At 44.1% G+C, this 17943-nt stretch overlaps 1 protein-coding gene across 2 annotated transcripts in view; it reads left to right on the top strand.

Moving 5' to 3' along the window:
- The window catches only part of PHC1 (polyhomeotic homolog 1), a 126819-nt gene that overhangs the window by 70030 nt on the left and 38846 nt on the right, over positions 1-17943 (top strand). For both annotated transcript variants that reach the window (XM_086932989.1, XM_086932990.1), the window contains exons 9-10: positions 199-355; positions 7769-7956. In XM_086932989.1, the coding sequence (XP_086789115.1) occupies positions 199-355; positions 7769-7956 (345 nt within the window). The remainder of the gene's footprint in view (positions 1-198; positions 356-7768; positions 7957-17943) is intronic.

Here is a 17943-nt window from a genome sequence, read left to right as displayed (position 1 = left end):
AGTTGCAGCAGAAGGACAAATGTATTATGATGATTGACATTGTTTAACAGTAGCGTTCATTACTCCTCCTCTCTCTTCCCAGTACTCCTGCACATGAGGATTTAGTCAAGTTTAATTTTATCCACACCCATCTTTTGATTTTCTAAATCAAAATTGTATCTTGCACATAATTATCTTTTCTTTCCTATCACCATGTAGGGGAAAATTACATCCTTGTCTATGAAGAGGAAGGCGGAGTCAGAGGAGGAGGAGAAGGAGGACCGGCCAACGCCGCCAGCTCCTGTTCAGCCTATGCCAAAGGCAGCCACTCCAGCTCCCAGCCCTAGGCCCATAGAAGAAAAAAGTGTCCACCCTGGTGAGACAAAGCCTACCCTTCATGCACATCATTTCCGTTACTCTAGTGTAGTGTTTCCCAATTATTGGTGAGTCGCGAGCCAGTTTTTGGTGCGTCGTGAAAGTCAAAGCAATAAATAAAGATGCCTTTTAATTCTGGTTTTGTAACACGTGATTCTGTAATCCCTGTATATTGGACTATCACTAATTTCTTTATAATCTGTGACTTGTGATGGACCCAATCGCCGATCATAAAGAATAAGATGCCAGAACTTGACTATTATAAGTTATTACATTCAAGTTCTAGCGTCACAATGCCTTTTGGGTGAAAAAACCAAACCTGAGGTTTAACCATGAGGTTTGTGCAGGATCTCAGAACTCCGGGACTTGAACCTAGTTTCCCAGTTCTAAAGTCTGTAGCTCAGTCATTAAATCACGTGCCCTCCCCAGTGCTTCTTTGGAGTAAAGTACGCTTCCGATGCCCCCGTTGATTTACTTAAAGATACTGTCCATGAAGTGCATAAGAACGTTTTGTGTGGGTAATAACCTGAAGTCTTTTGGCATCTTTCTTTATTGAAGTTACTTTGAATAAGTAACATAAGTAACAAAAGTGCCTTTACGATGGGACATCACAGTAAAAGCATACCACAAATATGGATATAGCCCATACCGGTGGCAGGTACCCCTGAACACATTTGCTCTTGAGAACATAACTTTGTGTTGCTGTATGAAGTCCTCTCAATTCAAGGCAGTCACATAACCCTTGGTAAGAACAAGACATTACTGGTGAAATGGGGGAATATGTGGCTTAACAACCAGAGCTGCCTACTTTGGAACTGGGGAATCCAGTTTTAGTGTCCGCGTCTGTTGTCAGCTGCCGTGGGTAGGGGCGCTAGTCCACTCGGCGTTCTCCGAAAATGAAAAAATTAGGCACATGCTCAATACGGTTGAACACTGCTAGAGATCAGAGGGTTGAGTCCTGACCATCTTTATTGCTTCTATTGCCATGTTGTCACGGCCGGGACGGGACCACCCCATACATATTCATGGGGTCCATCTCGTGAACACCCTTACACAGTCTTTCAACATGGGCTGCTCGATCTTCAAACATAACATTCCTCCTTTACCCAGACAGCAAAATACCAAACCTAAACAGTTGGATAATACTTCAACGATGCACAGTGATAAAATGGTGCATGGCATTTCAAAATTGAGAGAGAGAGAGATACAAGACAACATTTTTTATGTGAAAATCAGGTTGTTCAGGTGTATTTAATGTCGTCTTGGTTTATATAAAGGTACTTAACACTTTCTATTATAACTTTTCAACATGATACAACGCAGCCACAATGCTCTACAACATAGCCAGAAGTTCTGGCTAAACACATAAGGTCCCAAAGGCGAGACATGTTGGCTATACCAATGCTTGTTCTAGCTTATAGTGACAAGCTGAGAGAACATGTTTATTTTTGGCATTCTGCATGTATCAACACATTCCAAACAACAGCAGCTCTTTAATTATTTTTTTTAACTGATTTTTATTGAACTGTTTATAACATCTATGTGCTTCAAATATTTAACAGGTTTTTGATTTGTTTAATTTTGCGCTAGAGATTTTATTTTATTCTTCATGTTTGCAAACATGCTTGCTCTTTCACATGAAAGAGTTTGTCACCAAGGTTTTTAAGTGGTTTGTGGGAAAGGTGATGGTGTGACTATATATTATATGGGATAAAGTAACCCCTGAAGTACTTGGTAAGGATATTGCAAGTCATCTCGGAGTTCCATAACCTTATAAAGGATCTTGGCCTTTGACCTATATGGTTATGTAGCTCCTTTGTGACTTGCAATATCCTGATAATGTACTGCAGGGGGTACTTTATCCCTTATCTTTTTTCAGTCACTCAGGAAAGAAAAGAAAGACGTAGAAGCTCAGGAGAAATTTATATGAAAGGGTTCTGACCTTTTTCTTCTGATTCCTGGTTCAGGAGCTCGGGCAACCCTACATAAGAGGATTCTTGGTAATCTTGGTGTTTCTCCTCCTTTTTTTTTATTTATTAGTGATTGTTTCGTAATGATTGGATCTTCAGTAGATGTCACTTCAAATGCGTTCTTATACCAAGTCTCCCATTGTTCGCAGATCCCTCTCTTTTGCTGGAAAGACAAATGCGATCTAGCCGATGTACTTGTTTAGCCAACTTTACCTAATCCATAAACTGAGGTGTAGCAGAGGATACCCATTTCAGGCAAATTTCTCTTCATGCTAAGATTAAAAGAGAAAGCAAGAATGCATACTTTGTAGTTTTAACAGTGACATTGACAGCGACAATCACAAGTGCAAGGCTTATGGGCTGCAGATGTTATTGACAGCCATAAAGTAGACGGTAAACAGCCTTTACAACGAGGTAAATACATCGTATGCATTTGCCTCGCGTTTTTTAGCACACATTTTTTTACCGCAATTTTGTCTTTACATCGCATACCAATACCACACATTTAACCCCTTCCCTGCGGGGCTAATTCCCCCGCTGTGCTGGGGGGAAGGGGGGTGCGCACAGCCCCCCGATGCTTGTGACGAGCTCAGTTCGTCCCGCAGCACGGTGGCGCTGTGCTCATGACGAGGTGAGCTCTTCGCGGCCACACCCGTTTCTTTGGAACGCTCAGCACAGCGTGGAATTAGCCCCGCCTGTGAGCGTTGCGGCCGTTATGACGAGCTCAGCTCGTCATGAGCACACAGCCACTGTGGTTCATGACGAGGACACCCCTGCCTCGCCCCTCTTTCTATATTGATCTGTTTGGTCAAGTTCCAGTACACAAATATCCTGGCTGCTGTTTTTTTAAATAAATTAAGCTGATCACTTTAGCAAAGTTCTCCCTCAGGTCATAATGATGGATGGCTTGATGTAACAAGCATTGGCATAGCCAATAGGTCTCGCTTTTGGGACCTTCTAAGTATTTAGTTATGCAGCACAATATCCTTGGTGCAACAACATCAACTGTTGCGTGGCTAAATACTTATAAGGTCCCAAAAGCGAGACCTATTGGCTATGCCAATGCTTATTTTTTGTTCTTGGGGGAAACCGGGCTAGTGCCAGGAGGGTCCAGGGTGAGTGGGAGGGAGGTGAGGAGTGAATGCCAGGAGGGACAAGGGTGACTATCAGGCCATGGCGGTGAAGGGTGAGGGCCAGGGAGGTGAGGAGTGAGTGCCAGGGAGATGAAACGAAAGAGTCGGGAGGGTCACGGGTGAGTGCCAGGGAGGCGAAGGTTGAGTGCCGAGAATGGGAAAGTATGAGTGCCAGGGGTGAGGGGTAGCTGCCAGGCCAGGGGATTGAAGGGCTAGAGCAACGAAGGTGAAGGTTGAGTGCCAGGTCAGGGGGATGAAGGGTGAGTGTCAGGGAGATTAAGGTTGAGGGCCATGGAGGTGAGACGTAAGAGTCAGGAGGATCAAGGGTGAGTGCCAAGGAGGGGAAGGGTGAGTGCCAAGGGGGCGAGTAGTGAATGCCAAGAGGGACATGGGTGAGTGTCAAGGAGGTGACAGATGAGTGTCACGCAGAGTCCATGCTGAGTACCAGAGAGGGAGAAGGGTGAGTGCCAGATGCGAGGAGTGACTGCCAGGCCTGAGGGGTGAAGGGTGAGTGACAGGGAGGTGAGGGGTGAGTGACAGACTGCAAACAGTAGTGAGCTGGGGTCTAGAAGGAGGGGCGGAGATCATCACCCGGTGTGTGCCAGGCTGGGACTCACCAGTGCCAGGCCAGACTTGGGTGGATGCAGGAACCTCTGAAAGGCGGGTGCCAGGACACTCGTAACCTTAGTACAGGAGTGGGGTGCGCAGGAGAGAGTAACATCTTCAAAAAACTATTCAAAATCCTGAATACTCCACTTTATGGTCTTGCAACCTTATGTGGAAAATAATTAGCAAATGAATGGGCTTCTGTAGCGGACTTGCAGCTTGTTACAGCAACTTATTGAGATAAAGTTTGCATTGCAAAAAAGCCAAAGCTAACACAATTTGAATTAGTAATGGTAAGATTTGCAATGAACTAGAGACAAGTTAAAAAAGCACCCCAGAATTGAACCAAGGATACAGAATAATAAAAAATGGGGGCAATATTGGTCTCCTTTTCACAGCTGACAGCCAAAAACACAGGGTGTTGCTGAGAACTCGGATTCTGGTGGAATCAGAATTTTTAAGAGAGTCCATTTTTCATAAAACATTTTGTTGCGATTGTGTGTGTGGTTGTGGTTGTGTTTGTGGGTGTGTGGTTGTGGGTGTGTGGGTGTGGTTGTGTGTGTGTGTATGTGTGTGGTGTTGTGTGTGGGTGTGTGTTTGGTTGTGTGTGTGTGTGGTTTCGGTTGTGTGTGGTTGGTTATGTGTGGTTGGTTGTGTGTGGTGTTGGTTGTGTGTGGTGTTGGCTGTGTGTGGTGTTGGCTGTGTGTGGTTGTGGGTGTGGCTGTGTGTGTGGTTGTGGTTGTGTGTGTGTGGTTGTGTGTGTGGTTGTGGTTGTGTGTGTGGTTGTGGTTGTGTGTGGTTGTGTGTGATGGTGGGTTGTGTATGTGTGTGGTTGTGGGTGTGGTTGGTTGTGTGTGGGTGTGGCTGTGGCTGTGTAGTTGTGTGTGTGGTTGGGTGTAGCTGGTTGTGGTTGTGTGGGTGGTTGTGTGTGAGGAGGTGTGTGTGGGTGGTTGTGTGTTTAATTGTGGCTGTGTGTATGTATGTGTGTGGGTTTGGGTGTGGTTGTGTTTGTGGGTGTGTGTGTGTGTGTGGTTGTGTGTGTGTGTGGTGTGTGTAGTTGTTGGTGCTTGTGTGTGTGGTTGTGTGTGTAGTTGTGGTGGTGTGTGTGGTGGGTGTGGGTGTTGGGTGTTTATGTGTGGGTGTGTGTGTGTGTGTGTGTGTGGTTGTGTGTGTAGTTGTATGAGTAATTGGGTTTGGGTGTGTGTAGTGGGTGCTTGTATGTGTAGTTGTGGGTGCTTGTGTATGTGGTTGTGTGGGTGTGGTTGTGTGTGGGGTTGTGGTTGTGTGTGATTGTGGTTGAGTGTGTGGTTGTATGTGTGGCTGTGTGTGGTTTTGTGTGTAGTTGCGTGTGTGGTTGTGGTTGTGTGTGGTTGGGTGTAGCTGGTTGTGGTTGTGTGTGTGGTTGTGGTTGGTTGGGGTTGTGTGGTTGTGTGTGTGGTTGGGTGTGGTTGTATGGTGTTGTAGTTGTGTTTGTGTGGTTGGGTGTGTGTGGTTGTGGTTGGGTGTGGTTGTGTGTGTGTGGTTTTGTGTGTGGTGTGGTTGTGTGTGGTTGTGTGTGTAATCCATACAAGTTGCGCGTTGGGAGCAATTAAATTAGGCCCAATACCAATTTGTATAGTTGGTAGGCATTGACGAGCAGAGTAAACGTGCACGGAAGAGACTCCAAAGTTTGAGACCAATATGTTTATTCATAAGACTAATAAGAACAATTTTGATGCAACTCGAAAAAGTTTGCACACCATGGTAATTTACATTTGGATTCAAACGAAAGTGAAAGTGATCAGGTAGAGGGGAAAGCACAGGAAATAAAAACAAGCAACTTAATGACACGTGACGGAGGAGACAGTTGGCGGCTGCACGCGTGTACGCTCGCGTGAATGCAAGCGTGAGGCCAGCCAGTAGCACTTTGAAAACTCCCCTACTAAATGTCTCTCCGAGTAGCGCATGCGCTGGTTCAGTGAGACATAAAAAGGGCCAGCTTACCATGTCAAATGCCCTTGCTGCATTAACTGTAAGGACAGTTTCTTGCTGCTGTTCTCTATCTGTCCTGATAATGGGGTACTTCATTCCTTGTATCTTGTCACTTTGCTGTGTTACAAAGACATTAGTCAAATGTAAGGCTATGTCTTCTGACAAATTGCTGCTCATTTTTTAAGATGAGGAATGGTGATTACAATCCATTTTCTCTGTTCTCAGAGAAAGAAAAGTGAGTTATTGGACTATCTTGCTGGGATTCAGGTAGTCTGAAAGTAAAGGTTGTAGGATGTCATTTTTGTAACACAGCAAATTGTAAATACCTGTAAGTGACCTGTACACATTCAGGAGTAAGGAAAGAAAACATTTAACACTTGTTTTATTAGGATTAAAACAAATCAGGACACTTTACTCTGTGATGTACAAACATTTAAAATTCGCTGAAATCAGATTTCGACTCAAGTTTGTCATTCTAAAAATTGATTTGTGGTTTTAAAAAGTTTCGGAAGCACTGCTCTAATGTAAATGTGACACCCTTGTCTTTCTTTTCAGTCTCCTTCTTTTTCCTCTTATCTCACTACTGTTCGCTTTCCTATTTCAGATTTATTTTTCACTTGATCATGCTTTCAAGTCCCTTTTTTCTCCCATAATTCCTCCCTTGATATTACTCTCTTCCATCCTCTTTCTCAATCTCAGTGTCAACACTAATTAAGAAATAAAGAGGGTTTGTTAGGCAGAAAATGGCCTGAGGCTCTCAGGCTTAGTCCAATGCTATAAATAAAACCTGCATGCCACAACATTAAGATATCACCCTTGTGGGTCAATTTAAAAGTAGTATTGATACAGAAAGTAAAAAGTCGTTTTGTTAATCTAAATAATGAGCAACCTCAGAAGTATATAAATAGAACTGCTAACAGAATGACATTGTCTGTTTCTAAAGAAAAGTTCAAACAATCTGGCTCTCCAAAATAAAACTATTTAATTAAGTTTTTGGAACGGAAAGCACACGTATTTCGTAGCGTGGCATTATGCAGAAGGGTTGAATTAAAAATGTTTAATTCGGGACAATCAATCAATAAGTTAATTGGTACATCACGCTTAGTAATTCCTACTGACTAAGGATTCTTCTCGGTTAAAGTTGTACATATTTGATTGAGGAGCTGAAATCATACCACATAAAACCACAGGAATACAATCTTGAACCTTGTAACAGAAAAAACACTTTCCTTCAGTGGGAACAATAAATATTATATAATTGTATTACACTAGAACATGGCTGACACTTTGTTGAAATGAATGAATGTTAATACACCCTACTGTGGCCTAGTTATTCTAACTGAAGCTCGCTTAAATTTAACTTTCTTTTTTAGCAAATTAAAACTCATCTACATTAGCTTCTTTCTCCCTCCTCTTGTGCCTTTTATAATGACAATTCCTAGCTTTCCGTTGCCTTCTGTGTAGCTAAATGTTTGCTTTCGATTTAGCTATAATTCCCACATCTGTCAAGTACTCTAATTCTCCTACACGTTCTTTCCCTCCTACCTGTCTTCTATCTATTCATCTGTCTCTTTTCCATTTCCTAATGTTTATTCTTTACTTTAGGTCTTGTACTCTTTTTTTTTTTTTCCTTTTCTTTTTCTCACTAAGTGGTTAATGCCTCACTCTATTCTAGCTGGGTCTTTCCCTGTTTATTTTTTTTAATCAGCTTTCCGTTCTTTTTCTTGCATTCAGAGAAGCCTGATGTGGGACAAGTGACTACCCAGACCGTCCCTGTGAGCAGCTCAACAGTTGGTCCCACCTTGGCGTTGGCTTCCCGCCAAAATGGTGACTCCAAGCCCCCACAAGCTGTAGTAAAGCCACAGATCCTTACCCATGTCATTGAAGGCTTTGTCATCCAGGAAGGAGCAGAGCCATTCCCGGTGAGTAATACTACCCCTTTCCCAGATCCTCTTCTTGATATTCCTGTGGGGGTTGGGGGTAATATTGTTTACTCAAGGCAAAACCTGTGGGAAAAGCAACCTTCTCATGCTGATACCAGTCTGTGAATTGGGCTGCAGCATTTATCCGTCTTCCAAAGTGGCAGGACAGATCATAAGACTGGAAAGAGACAGGAGACATTTTACGGTCTCTAGCCCTAAATTATTTTTGTTTGTGAATTTGCGATGTCTGTTGGCAGATTGTGTGTGACAACTAATAGCACTGCACTGTGACAAAGTGCCCTCTTCCTGCATGGTTACCCCCACTTTTTGCTGAACTGCTGATGTACTTTGACTGAGTGTGCCCTGGGTTCCTGCTAATCAGGTACCCAGGGCCTATGTTCTTTCCCTCAAACTGCATTGTAGACCAAGCCCAACTGGCACTCTCTGGCCACAGGTCGGCCCCTGGTAAATGGTACCCCAGGTACCCAGGGCACTGTGACCAGGGAAGGCCTCTAAGGGCTGTGGCGCTTATTGTGCCACCCTTAGAGGCCCTGTACCTTTACACTTTCACACTGCCATTGCAGGCTGCCTGTTTTGGTGCAGAACAAAGTGAAGAGTTGACATAGAACACATCCATGTGTGCCAGGCCTACAGCCCACTGCTCTGGCATAGACCAGTCAGCCCTCTAGCTGGGTGAACTATACCAGTGGTGAGGGTAGAGGCGCATAAGCCCTGCACCCCTACAGTGTCTAAGTTAATTCTTAGGCATTGTAGGTGCAGTGCTGCCATTAAGACTATATGGTGCTGGGAGTTTGTCATTACAAACTCTACAGTACCATAATGGCTGCACTGAAAACTGAGAAGTTTGTTGTCAAACTTCTCAGCACCTTAAACCCACACTGATGCCAGTGTGGTATTTAATGAAAAATGCACACAGACGGCATCTTAGAGATGCCCCCTGAAAAACGACCTAACACTAGTGTCTAGGCTGAGTGGCTGCTTTCACCTGCCACCACCAGCCATGCTTCTGGACCCCTCGGTCGAGAGCCTGTTGCTCTCGGGGGCCTAAAACCATGCACATCCTGGGACGAGTTGCTAAGCTCCGCCCCCATCCCCCCACCCCCCCTCCCAGGATGGGCAGGGTCCAAGAAGGGGAAGCTTAAATGGCCTGCTAACTTTGTGAGCTTCCCCAGGCCTGTTGCTGCTTTCAGGAACTGGCCCCCACCTTGCAGATGGGGGACCCAGCCAACCAGAGAGAGGCATATGCCCCCCTCCCACTGGAGGGTGGCATAATAGGGGTGTACCCAACCTAAGGAAGGAGCCCATTGGTCCCAACCTTTACTTACCTATAACACCCCTAAATCTAGTATTTATGGGGCACCCTCAAACCTTGCCTCCTCAGACAGGAAACCACAAGAAAAAAAGAAGGCCCAAGCAGCTGTGCCGAAGCTAAAAAGAGGAGGACACCCACTGACTTGGCCCCAGCCCTACCGGCCTGACCTCACCTCGAATCTGCAGAAGCGAAATTCTGGTTTGTCCTGCAGCCAGCAACCTCAAGAACCCAGCGGACCTACCCTGCCTGCCAAAGAAAAGACTTTGTCTTCCGTCAACACCGGATTTGTTCACCCACAGACTTCAGCTCCGGCGAAATCCATGAGTCGGCACCACTCTGCACCTGTCGCTGCAAGCTAGAGTTCGAGTGGCCCGACACCAAAAGGTCTCCCTGGTGATCCTGACCCAAGATCCAGAGATCCTTGACTGCCTCAAGCCTCCAGCCAACTCCTGCAGCCTAAATCCGGAAGGTCACCCCAACTGCGACAAGGAGCTGGTAAGAAGATCCCACCGTAAAGGACACCCCTGCACCCGACGCCCCATGGCCTTGGGTGGCCCAGCCAGCGGTGTCTAGCCAACCCCCAGCATCCCAACTTACCAAATGGTGGTCGCACCTATAACACCTTCGTCCCTGAGCCTGCAGTGTGTTTGCAAACCTGAGAAACACCATTGAAAGTAACAGTGCGCTCGACGCCAAAACAGCACTCTGCACCCAGCCGCCCTAGTGCCGTTGAGGGTGCACCTTTGGTGCTGTCTTGAACCCCCATTTGCCCGAGCTTAAGTCCAGGAGCTTTGCTCCCACAAACCTTGTGGCCTGCTCATAAGCAGCCACCAACCAGAGGCCCCTTATCCTCCATTGGATAACATTGGGCCTCAGCACGCTTCACCTGGCCGCCCTAATGCTGCTGAGGGTGTAACAAGAGTGTATCCTTGACCCTGGGGGACCCCTGAGTCTAACCCCAGAAACCAAACTCCCACAACAAAGTACTTACCTGTTAACCGATAACACTATTTCCTCCAGTAGGATAACATTGACTGTTTTTCTATGAAAAGTTTCTAAGTGTGGAGTTGGAAAATCTATGAATGTCTTTAAAACTGTAACGAAATAACAAAAACGCTTTTACTTACCTGTTTACAGGAAATGTCCCAGTGTGGTATCCAGTTATACTGCACTGTGTAAGAGAAGTACTCTGAAAAGTAATTTACTTGACATCCTATTGAAAATCCAATACAAAGTATATGTACAATATTTCAAATTATTGCATTGCCAGTAATTCAACTGTAACCATACCAAGTATATATACAACTGCAATTCAAAACTTTATTATTACTGCAAAGTATAAATAACGTATCTGTGCCGGGCTTGCTTGGTTCTAGGAAATAACTAAAAGAACATCTTTATACAAAACCAATTGGTCTAAAGTTTAGTTTTTGAGTGTGTGCAGTCATTTGCTGATTAAGTGTGTACAACACAACCCTAACACTACCCTCTGATAAAGCCTTACTGCTCGCATTCACTACCACCAATAGAGAGTAAGGTGCTATCTACTTTTACCTCTGCCTACCTTTGGGGTTCCACTGAACTCTGCACACTATATCTCACTTTGGTATATTGTATACAGAGCCAGCTTCCTACATGCACACAACATTACAGTTATTGATATTTGGTTTTCTATTTACTTTCCATTTTAGCTAATTTTTACAGCTCGTTCAGGTTCCTTCCATCTTCATTTTTTTGTTATTTATATATACTGATTTTCATATTTTTTTCGGTCTAGTTTACATGTTTTGCAACTTTTGGCTACTTTTTGTCAAGTCTTTTGTATTAAACTGGTGTGCAAGATTATTTTTTAAAATTCACCCTTCAGCTTACTCCTTTTTTTTTTTGTTTACATATTATTATTGATATAATTTTTATTTTTGCTTTTGCATTTTTTTTTTTACATATGTTGGTTTTATTTCTACATTTTAATGTTTTATTTCATATCCACTAACTACAATACTCAAAACTAGACTAGAAGTTAAGCACTTATTATTACTGACGCAGAGATTCAATTCTGAATACTGAAATTGCAACGATCTACTAAAAAAACAAAAGTAAATCTTTCTCAAAAAATCAAAGTATGGAAACCAAAATCAATATATGAAAATGAACAATGAAAATGAACACAAGAATAACATGGTCAAACAAGGAACAAAAAAACACTCAAAGCATTTGTTTAATTCTTTTAAATATGAACATTTGCATAGACTGCCCAGGGAATAGATGTTTGTTTCTTTAAGGCTCTCGGACGAGAAGCATTGACAGTTCAATGCTCCCAGCATATATCACACTATTCTTTTACTCTAGCCAGACAGTATCTTTCTCACATGGCTCTGAACCTTGTTTTAGAGCTTTGTTGGTAGACCAACGTTCCTGGTATTTTCTGCTTGGTGTTGGCTTTCCTTACAAAACTCAGCAAATGTGAGCATAAGTTGAGCAAAGAAGCTTGTTATTGTAGGTGTTTTTGTTTGATTGCCATGATGCTCAAAATGACCAGCACTGCTAGGCACTGAAGTAGAAAACGTTCTGGAAAACAAAGGGAAAAGACTGATATGCGCAGAAGATTTGTCTTCACAAGCAACATCTTCAGCCACCTCTTTGAGCACTTCACAGGAAAGCTATCCTAAACGGCCTGAAGTCCAGCTTTCTGTTAAGGAAACCAATAATGTGTATTCCTAGTGTTTAATGGGTATGAGCTACCCGTACAAACTTAGGTTGCTACCCCTAACCGTAATCCACTGCCAAAGGGTTACTTACAAAATTGAATACCATGCTGGTGTACCATGGTATTCAAAGTTTCTAAATCTGTTAGCTCATAAATGTATTTTACAAGTTCTTTAATCTGTTCTTCTAAGATTTTAATGACATGAAATTAAATGAATGAAATGAAAAAGGCAGTTGTAAAGCGCATGGCTACCATAAGGCCTCCCAGCGCTAAGGACCTGATGAAAGAATGTCCACTTTAGCTGGATGGATATAACAATGTTTTCAGCTGCTTACGAAAAGCCAAAGGGTTTTCTTCCAGGCGAATGTGGTCGGGGAGAGTGTTCCATCTTTTGGAGGCCACGTAGGAGAAGCATTGGCCCCCACTTCTGGTCCTGTAGATTCTCGGAACAGTGGCTAGGCGTTTGTTTACAGAGCGAAGAGCTCTGTTGGGGTGATATGGGGCAATGAGTGACTGTAGGATAGTCGGGCTTTTCTTGGTCATGATCTATGAGTGATACAGAGGACTTTGAACGAGATCCTCTCGGCGACAGGTAGCCAATGAAGGGAGGCTATGGCAGCTCTGGCTGACTCTACAGGGAATGTTCAGAAGCATTCTGGCTGCACAATTCTGGACTACCTGGAGTCTCCTTATTGTGGACCGTGGTGATCCAGCATAAAGAGCATTAGCGTAGTCCAAGCGAGAAAGAATTAAAGCTTGAATCACTAATTTCTTGGTTTCCCAGGTTAGTAGCGGAAATACTTTCCTCATCATCCTGAGTAGTCCAAAGCAGCACCCTGCAACCTTCCGAGCTTGGACTTCCATGTTTAGCTTATTGTCCAACTAGACTCCTAGGCTGTTTATTTGATCCTTGGGGATGGGTGAGGTACCCAGACAATTAGGCCAAATAGGAGTGGCCCCCTGTGGAAGGGGTTTTCCCAAGAACATTACTTCTGTTTTAGCTCCTTTCAGTTGCAAGAAGGAGCATTCCATCCAGGCTGAGATATTTTTAAGACAATTGTCTAGATTGTCTAGGTTGTGTCCTGTTTGGTTGAGGGATACTATCAGCTGGGTATCGTCCCTGTATGTGACGATACGGATGCCAAAGGGCTCAACAATTTTGGCCAAGGGACTCATATAAATATTAAAAAGGATGGGGCTCAAACATGAGCCCTGTGGCACACCACAATTCAAGGGCAAGCTTTTGGAGGAAAAGTTTTCCTCAAAGACCTGGAATGAGCGGCCCTTAAGGAAGGATTGCAACCCCGACACCCCCGCTTCTCTAATCCTAGAGATAAGCAGGTGGCGGTTAACAGTGTCGAAGGCTACTCTTCGGTCTAGGAGGATGATGGCCATTAATTAATTTCAAGTTGATCAGTTGAGAGTTACAACCGAGATGCTCAGTCGATCAACATAATAAAAATAGTACATTGATTGACCTGAAGTGTGGAGGGTTACTATGCCAGTTTTACCTTATACCTGACTACAGGTTTCCTTATGCAACATGTGAAAACACTATAACTAAAATAATTAAGAATACAGAAAACTCAAGACTTATTATGAGTGTATTTTTAATATCTTAATTTATATCCTTAAAAGCGTTTTAGAAATATTCATGTGAAAGCCCTGATTACGCGATGTCATAGGTATCTCGAAACACGTGTTGGCATCTCTGTTATTAAGATCAAATACACTTGTCTTTGCTGCTTTGGCTCCAAACATGAATCAAAGTCCTGGTATAAATGCCCCTTTATGCAGTGAAAGACAAACAGGGAGCGCAAAGCTGGAGGTTGCCAAACTCAAGATGCAGGGATAGTCCTGGTTAAATTCCTGTTGTTGTTCACTGTCCTGGTCCTTGTCATTGGTTAAGTCGTGGGTGAAAGCATAGTCCGAATCTAAAGTGATTCAGAGGTTGACACCAATGTGGTCCGAGTTCCCCAGGCTATTGTCGAAGAGTGGTGTCACCACTATGACCTTGGAACACTTTTGAGTGGTGCTTTTGCCTCAACACCAGTATTCTGAACAGCTGGAAGCAATTTTTTGATCAGACTCTGCTGCAGTCTAGAGCCGCAAACGTGTTCCTTAGGGCAATGATCAAAATAAGGAGATGGACAATATGCTGCCCCCGCAATATACAGATTGTAGTTGTATTTTAACCTTCAAAAGTTATGTTACCTTTACTTCCAGGCTCAGGAATCTTTACATTGTCGGTGTTACATCAGGATTCTTTATATCAAAGAAATGTTTCTGTTGTTTTAAGTCACTTAACAGTAACGATATGTGTGTGTGTAAGTATATTAAGGTTCTTTTTCTTTAATTTCTACCTATATTTAATATTTCAATTCATTATTAAGTTAAAATAATTAAATGTAAGCTAATCATTGTTTAAAGTATAAGGGAAATTGTATAGGGTTAGAAGTGATACCACCTAAACGGAATGCACTACTGATGTGAAGGATCTGATTTAAAGGTATTACTGATGTACGTACTGCAATGTAATAACTCCTGGTGTAACAGCATAGCAAGTACTGCCTGACATTCCCATACAATGCTAGTGATCTGGATACTTTGGCTGAGACTGAGTTGGACTCACCCTCCCGCTCCCCTAGCAAGGGGGGTCTTCCGAATGCCCGTGGAGGTCCTGTAGGTACAGTTGCCTGTTGTGGAAACTAAGGTGAAGTTTCTTACTGAAATGTTCCACTTCTGAGCCTTTGCTGCTTTTTACTGCACCTCTGTCAGATGCAATTGTGCGTTCTGTGTCAAACCTTGCGCAGCCCCGCCAGTGAGACATCCAGTAGCTCCATACCACCATTCAGCTCTGGGGAATCCAGCCTTCTTGACAAAGCACCAGATTCTGGAGAACCTAATAATCCAGATGGCCTCAAATAAGGTGAATCCCAGTGTAGCTCCTAGTGCTCCTCCTGTTAAAGAATCCAACCAAATTGAAGCCCTAGGCAAGCAAGTTTTCCCCTCCAGTAGTTTATCCCTGAAGTCCTTCAGTGCTGTGACTTCTGGGCCGCAACACACATGTTCTCTTCGACATGGCAAATATGATCTTCCCCAACATTCCTGCAGAGTTTCGTAAAACCCTTGCATCCACTGTGCATGATTGTCAATACACGCCCAAATATATCTTGATGGGGGCTGCTCTAGATATCGCAGATTGCTGGCAGAGCATGGACGCTAGTTTCTGTATGCACCTTTCACTGGGCTGCAGTGAGACCTTAATTTGATTTTTACCTTTTTGATGTGTATGCCTTTTGAATCCAATTACAGTTGTACCCTTAAATTATTAACTCTTAAACTGTCTTCTTTGTTGCATACACTTTGTCGCAGTGAGTTTCAAGGTTCGCCTGTACATCTGCCAACCATTGCCTGGTTTCCATACAAGTTAGCTCTTAAGACTAAGGAAGCCTTTCTCCCAAAAGTGTTGTCTCCCTTCCATGTCGGACAGCCCATCACATTCCCTGCTTTTTTTCTCTACACTGCATGCCTCTAAAGAGGAGAAGACGATTCAGCATCTGGATCCTAAGCAGGTCCTTAGTTCCTACATCAATAGGCCTAGGTGACAACCAACTAGTATTTGGAGTCATCCAACATGGCCTCGGGCTTAGTCCATCAGAGCAAAGGCTGCATCTTTGCCCTTGGCTGGGAGTTCTCTTATGTTGGGCATCTGCCATCTCTCCAAATGAGCCTCCGTCCATACCTTCACCATACACTGCTGCCTTGATTTTCAGATACACAGTGGGGGGCATTTGTCAGTTTGGTTTTGCTGGACTTTCTGGTGTAGAGTCCACTCCCCAGACCCACCACCTGGGTGCTCATACAATCTATTATTAATTTAAAAGGTGAGGAAATTCTAGTTAAAAACATCCATCAGAAGAACAAATTCATTACCTTCTCTATTGCTGTCTTCCTAGTGAGTGTGGCTGTAAGTACTTATGTTCTGTATAGTGCTGGTAACAGGACTATTCAGAAAATTAATATTAATTCATTTGCTACTGACCTCTAGAATCCTAAATCACCCCCTAACAACATGTCACGTTTCACGTTTATTTTGTTTTGCATAGTCACATAGTTGCATAGTAACTAAAAACCATTGCTAAAGAGTAGGACAATCAATAAAACCATTGATACACCAATAAAACCATTAGTACATACGATAAAGTGCAACGCATACATGTCTGATAATACTGTGCATACATGTCTGAAAATAACACCTTGCAGGCGCGGGATGGCATGGGTAAGGCACATCATAAACCACTTTTGTGTTGCTGCCTGGCAATTTAGAAGTAGCCACGATTATCAGCTTTAATGCCAGGCTCTTTGTGCTCAGCCTAATACACACAATAGGATGCAGTACTGCGTATGTAGGCTTAGTATTAGAGGCTATCAAGCATGCTGCGGCCAAGATATAGCTTAATATGGCGCGCTTTGTTTGTGTGGTCATGCCATTAAAAAAGAGCGACCTTTTCATTTAAAAACAGCCCTCTTTGCATTTGGCCGGATGCCAGGTCGATTACCAGGTGTTCATAGTGCAAATACAAAGAAAGGAAAAACAAAAAAGAAAAAGAACAGTAAAAAAAAGTCTCTCAGACGTGGTATACTCTGCCTCTATAAGGTTCTTCAGACTTCAACTATATGTTAATATATGAAAGAGACAATTAGTTATGGATTCCTCACCTTAGAATTAACCCCAGGCGTCATACTGGATCTGGAGAATTTTTCTTCAGCAATATCCCTGTGCGTCGGTAGGTGGCGTTGGGCGACTCCGCATTTATCGTTGGCGTTGTGGTCGCCGGAATGATGCCGTGGTATCCACTTACGGTACAAAAGGGGGTGGTGATGGACGGAGCATCTGAATCAATCAAACACTCACACCCAGTCAAAAGATCTCGGTTGAATCCATCACCGTTCTTTAGCCCACTCTGCCACCCCAGTTCAGACATGGCTATATGCAAATCAGTCTGACCCTGTGCCTCATGGGAACAGTCCAGCCCGAACTGCCAAGCCAGGTCTTCCCTGGACCGGAAACAAGCTTCCGAGGACCGGTTTCTGTCATTCCAGCCATCTTCAGCCCGGCTTGATTGAATCCAGTGGCAAAGTGAGCAAGGGACTCACGTCTGAGCATACCCTTCCACACTTATGGCGGCCAAAAGCGGTACAAAAGGGGGTGGTGATGGACGGAGCATCTGAATCAATCAAACACTCACACCCAGTCAAAAGATCTGGGTTTAATCCATCACCGTTCTTTAGCCCACTCTGCCACTTCAGTTCAGACATGGCTATATGCAAATCAGTCTGACCCTGTGCCTCATGGGAACAGTCAAGCCCGAACTGCCAAGCCATGTCTTCCCTGGACCGGAAACAAGCTTCCGAGGATCAGGGGAATCTTACCGATTGTGTCCAGATCTCAGAGGGCACTGCAAGCCAATTGCAGTGGTGGCTATCGAACCAGGATTGGGTCAAAAGCAGGTCCCTCTCTCTTGCCCAGTGGTGACGGATGCGTCCCTCCTGGGATGGGGCGGCTACATGGGGGAGGCAGAGATCAGAGGCCTCTGGTCTCCGGCGGAGTCCGGGCTCCTCATCAACTATCTGGATGTTCAAGCGATCCGTCTTGCACTGAAGGCATTCCCTCCTTCTGTCAAAGGGAGTTTAGTGCAGGTGTTCACGGACTATACCACCGACATGTGGTACTTCAATAAACAGGGTGGGGTGTGGTCATGGACCCTTTGTCAGGAGGCACTTCTTCTATGGAAGTGGTTGGAACATCAGGGCGGACGAACTCAGCCGCTGGTGCATGATAGTTCATAAGTGGCGTCTTCACTCGGAGGTGGTGCAAGGTCTCTTTCAGCAGTGGGGAGAGCCTTGGTTAGTTCTATTTGCCACCGAAGAGAATGCGCAATGT

This window comes from Lissotriton vulgaris, chromosome 7 (assembly GCF_964263255.1).
Source record: "Lissotriton vulgaris chromosome 7, aLisVul1.2, whole genome shotgun sequence".
NCBI lineage: Eukaryota > Metazoa > Chordata > Amphibia > Caudata > Salamandridae > Lissotriton > Lissotriton vulgaris.
This window is presented reverse-complemented; position numbering and strand designations above follow the sequence as displayed.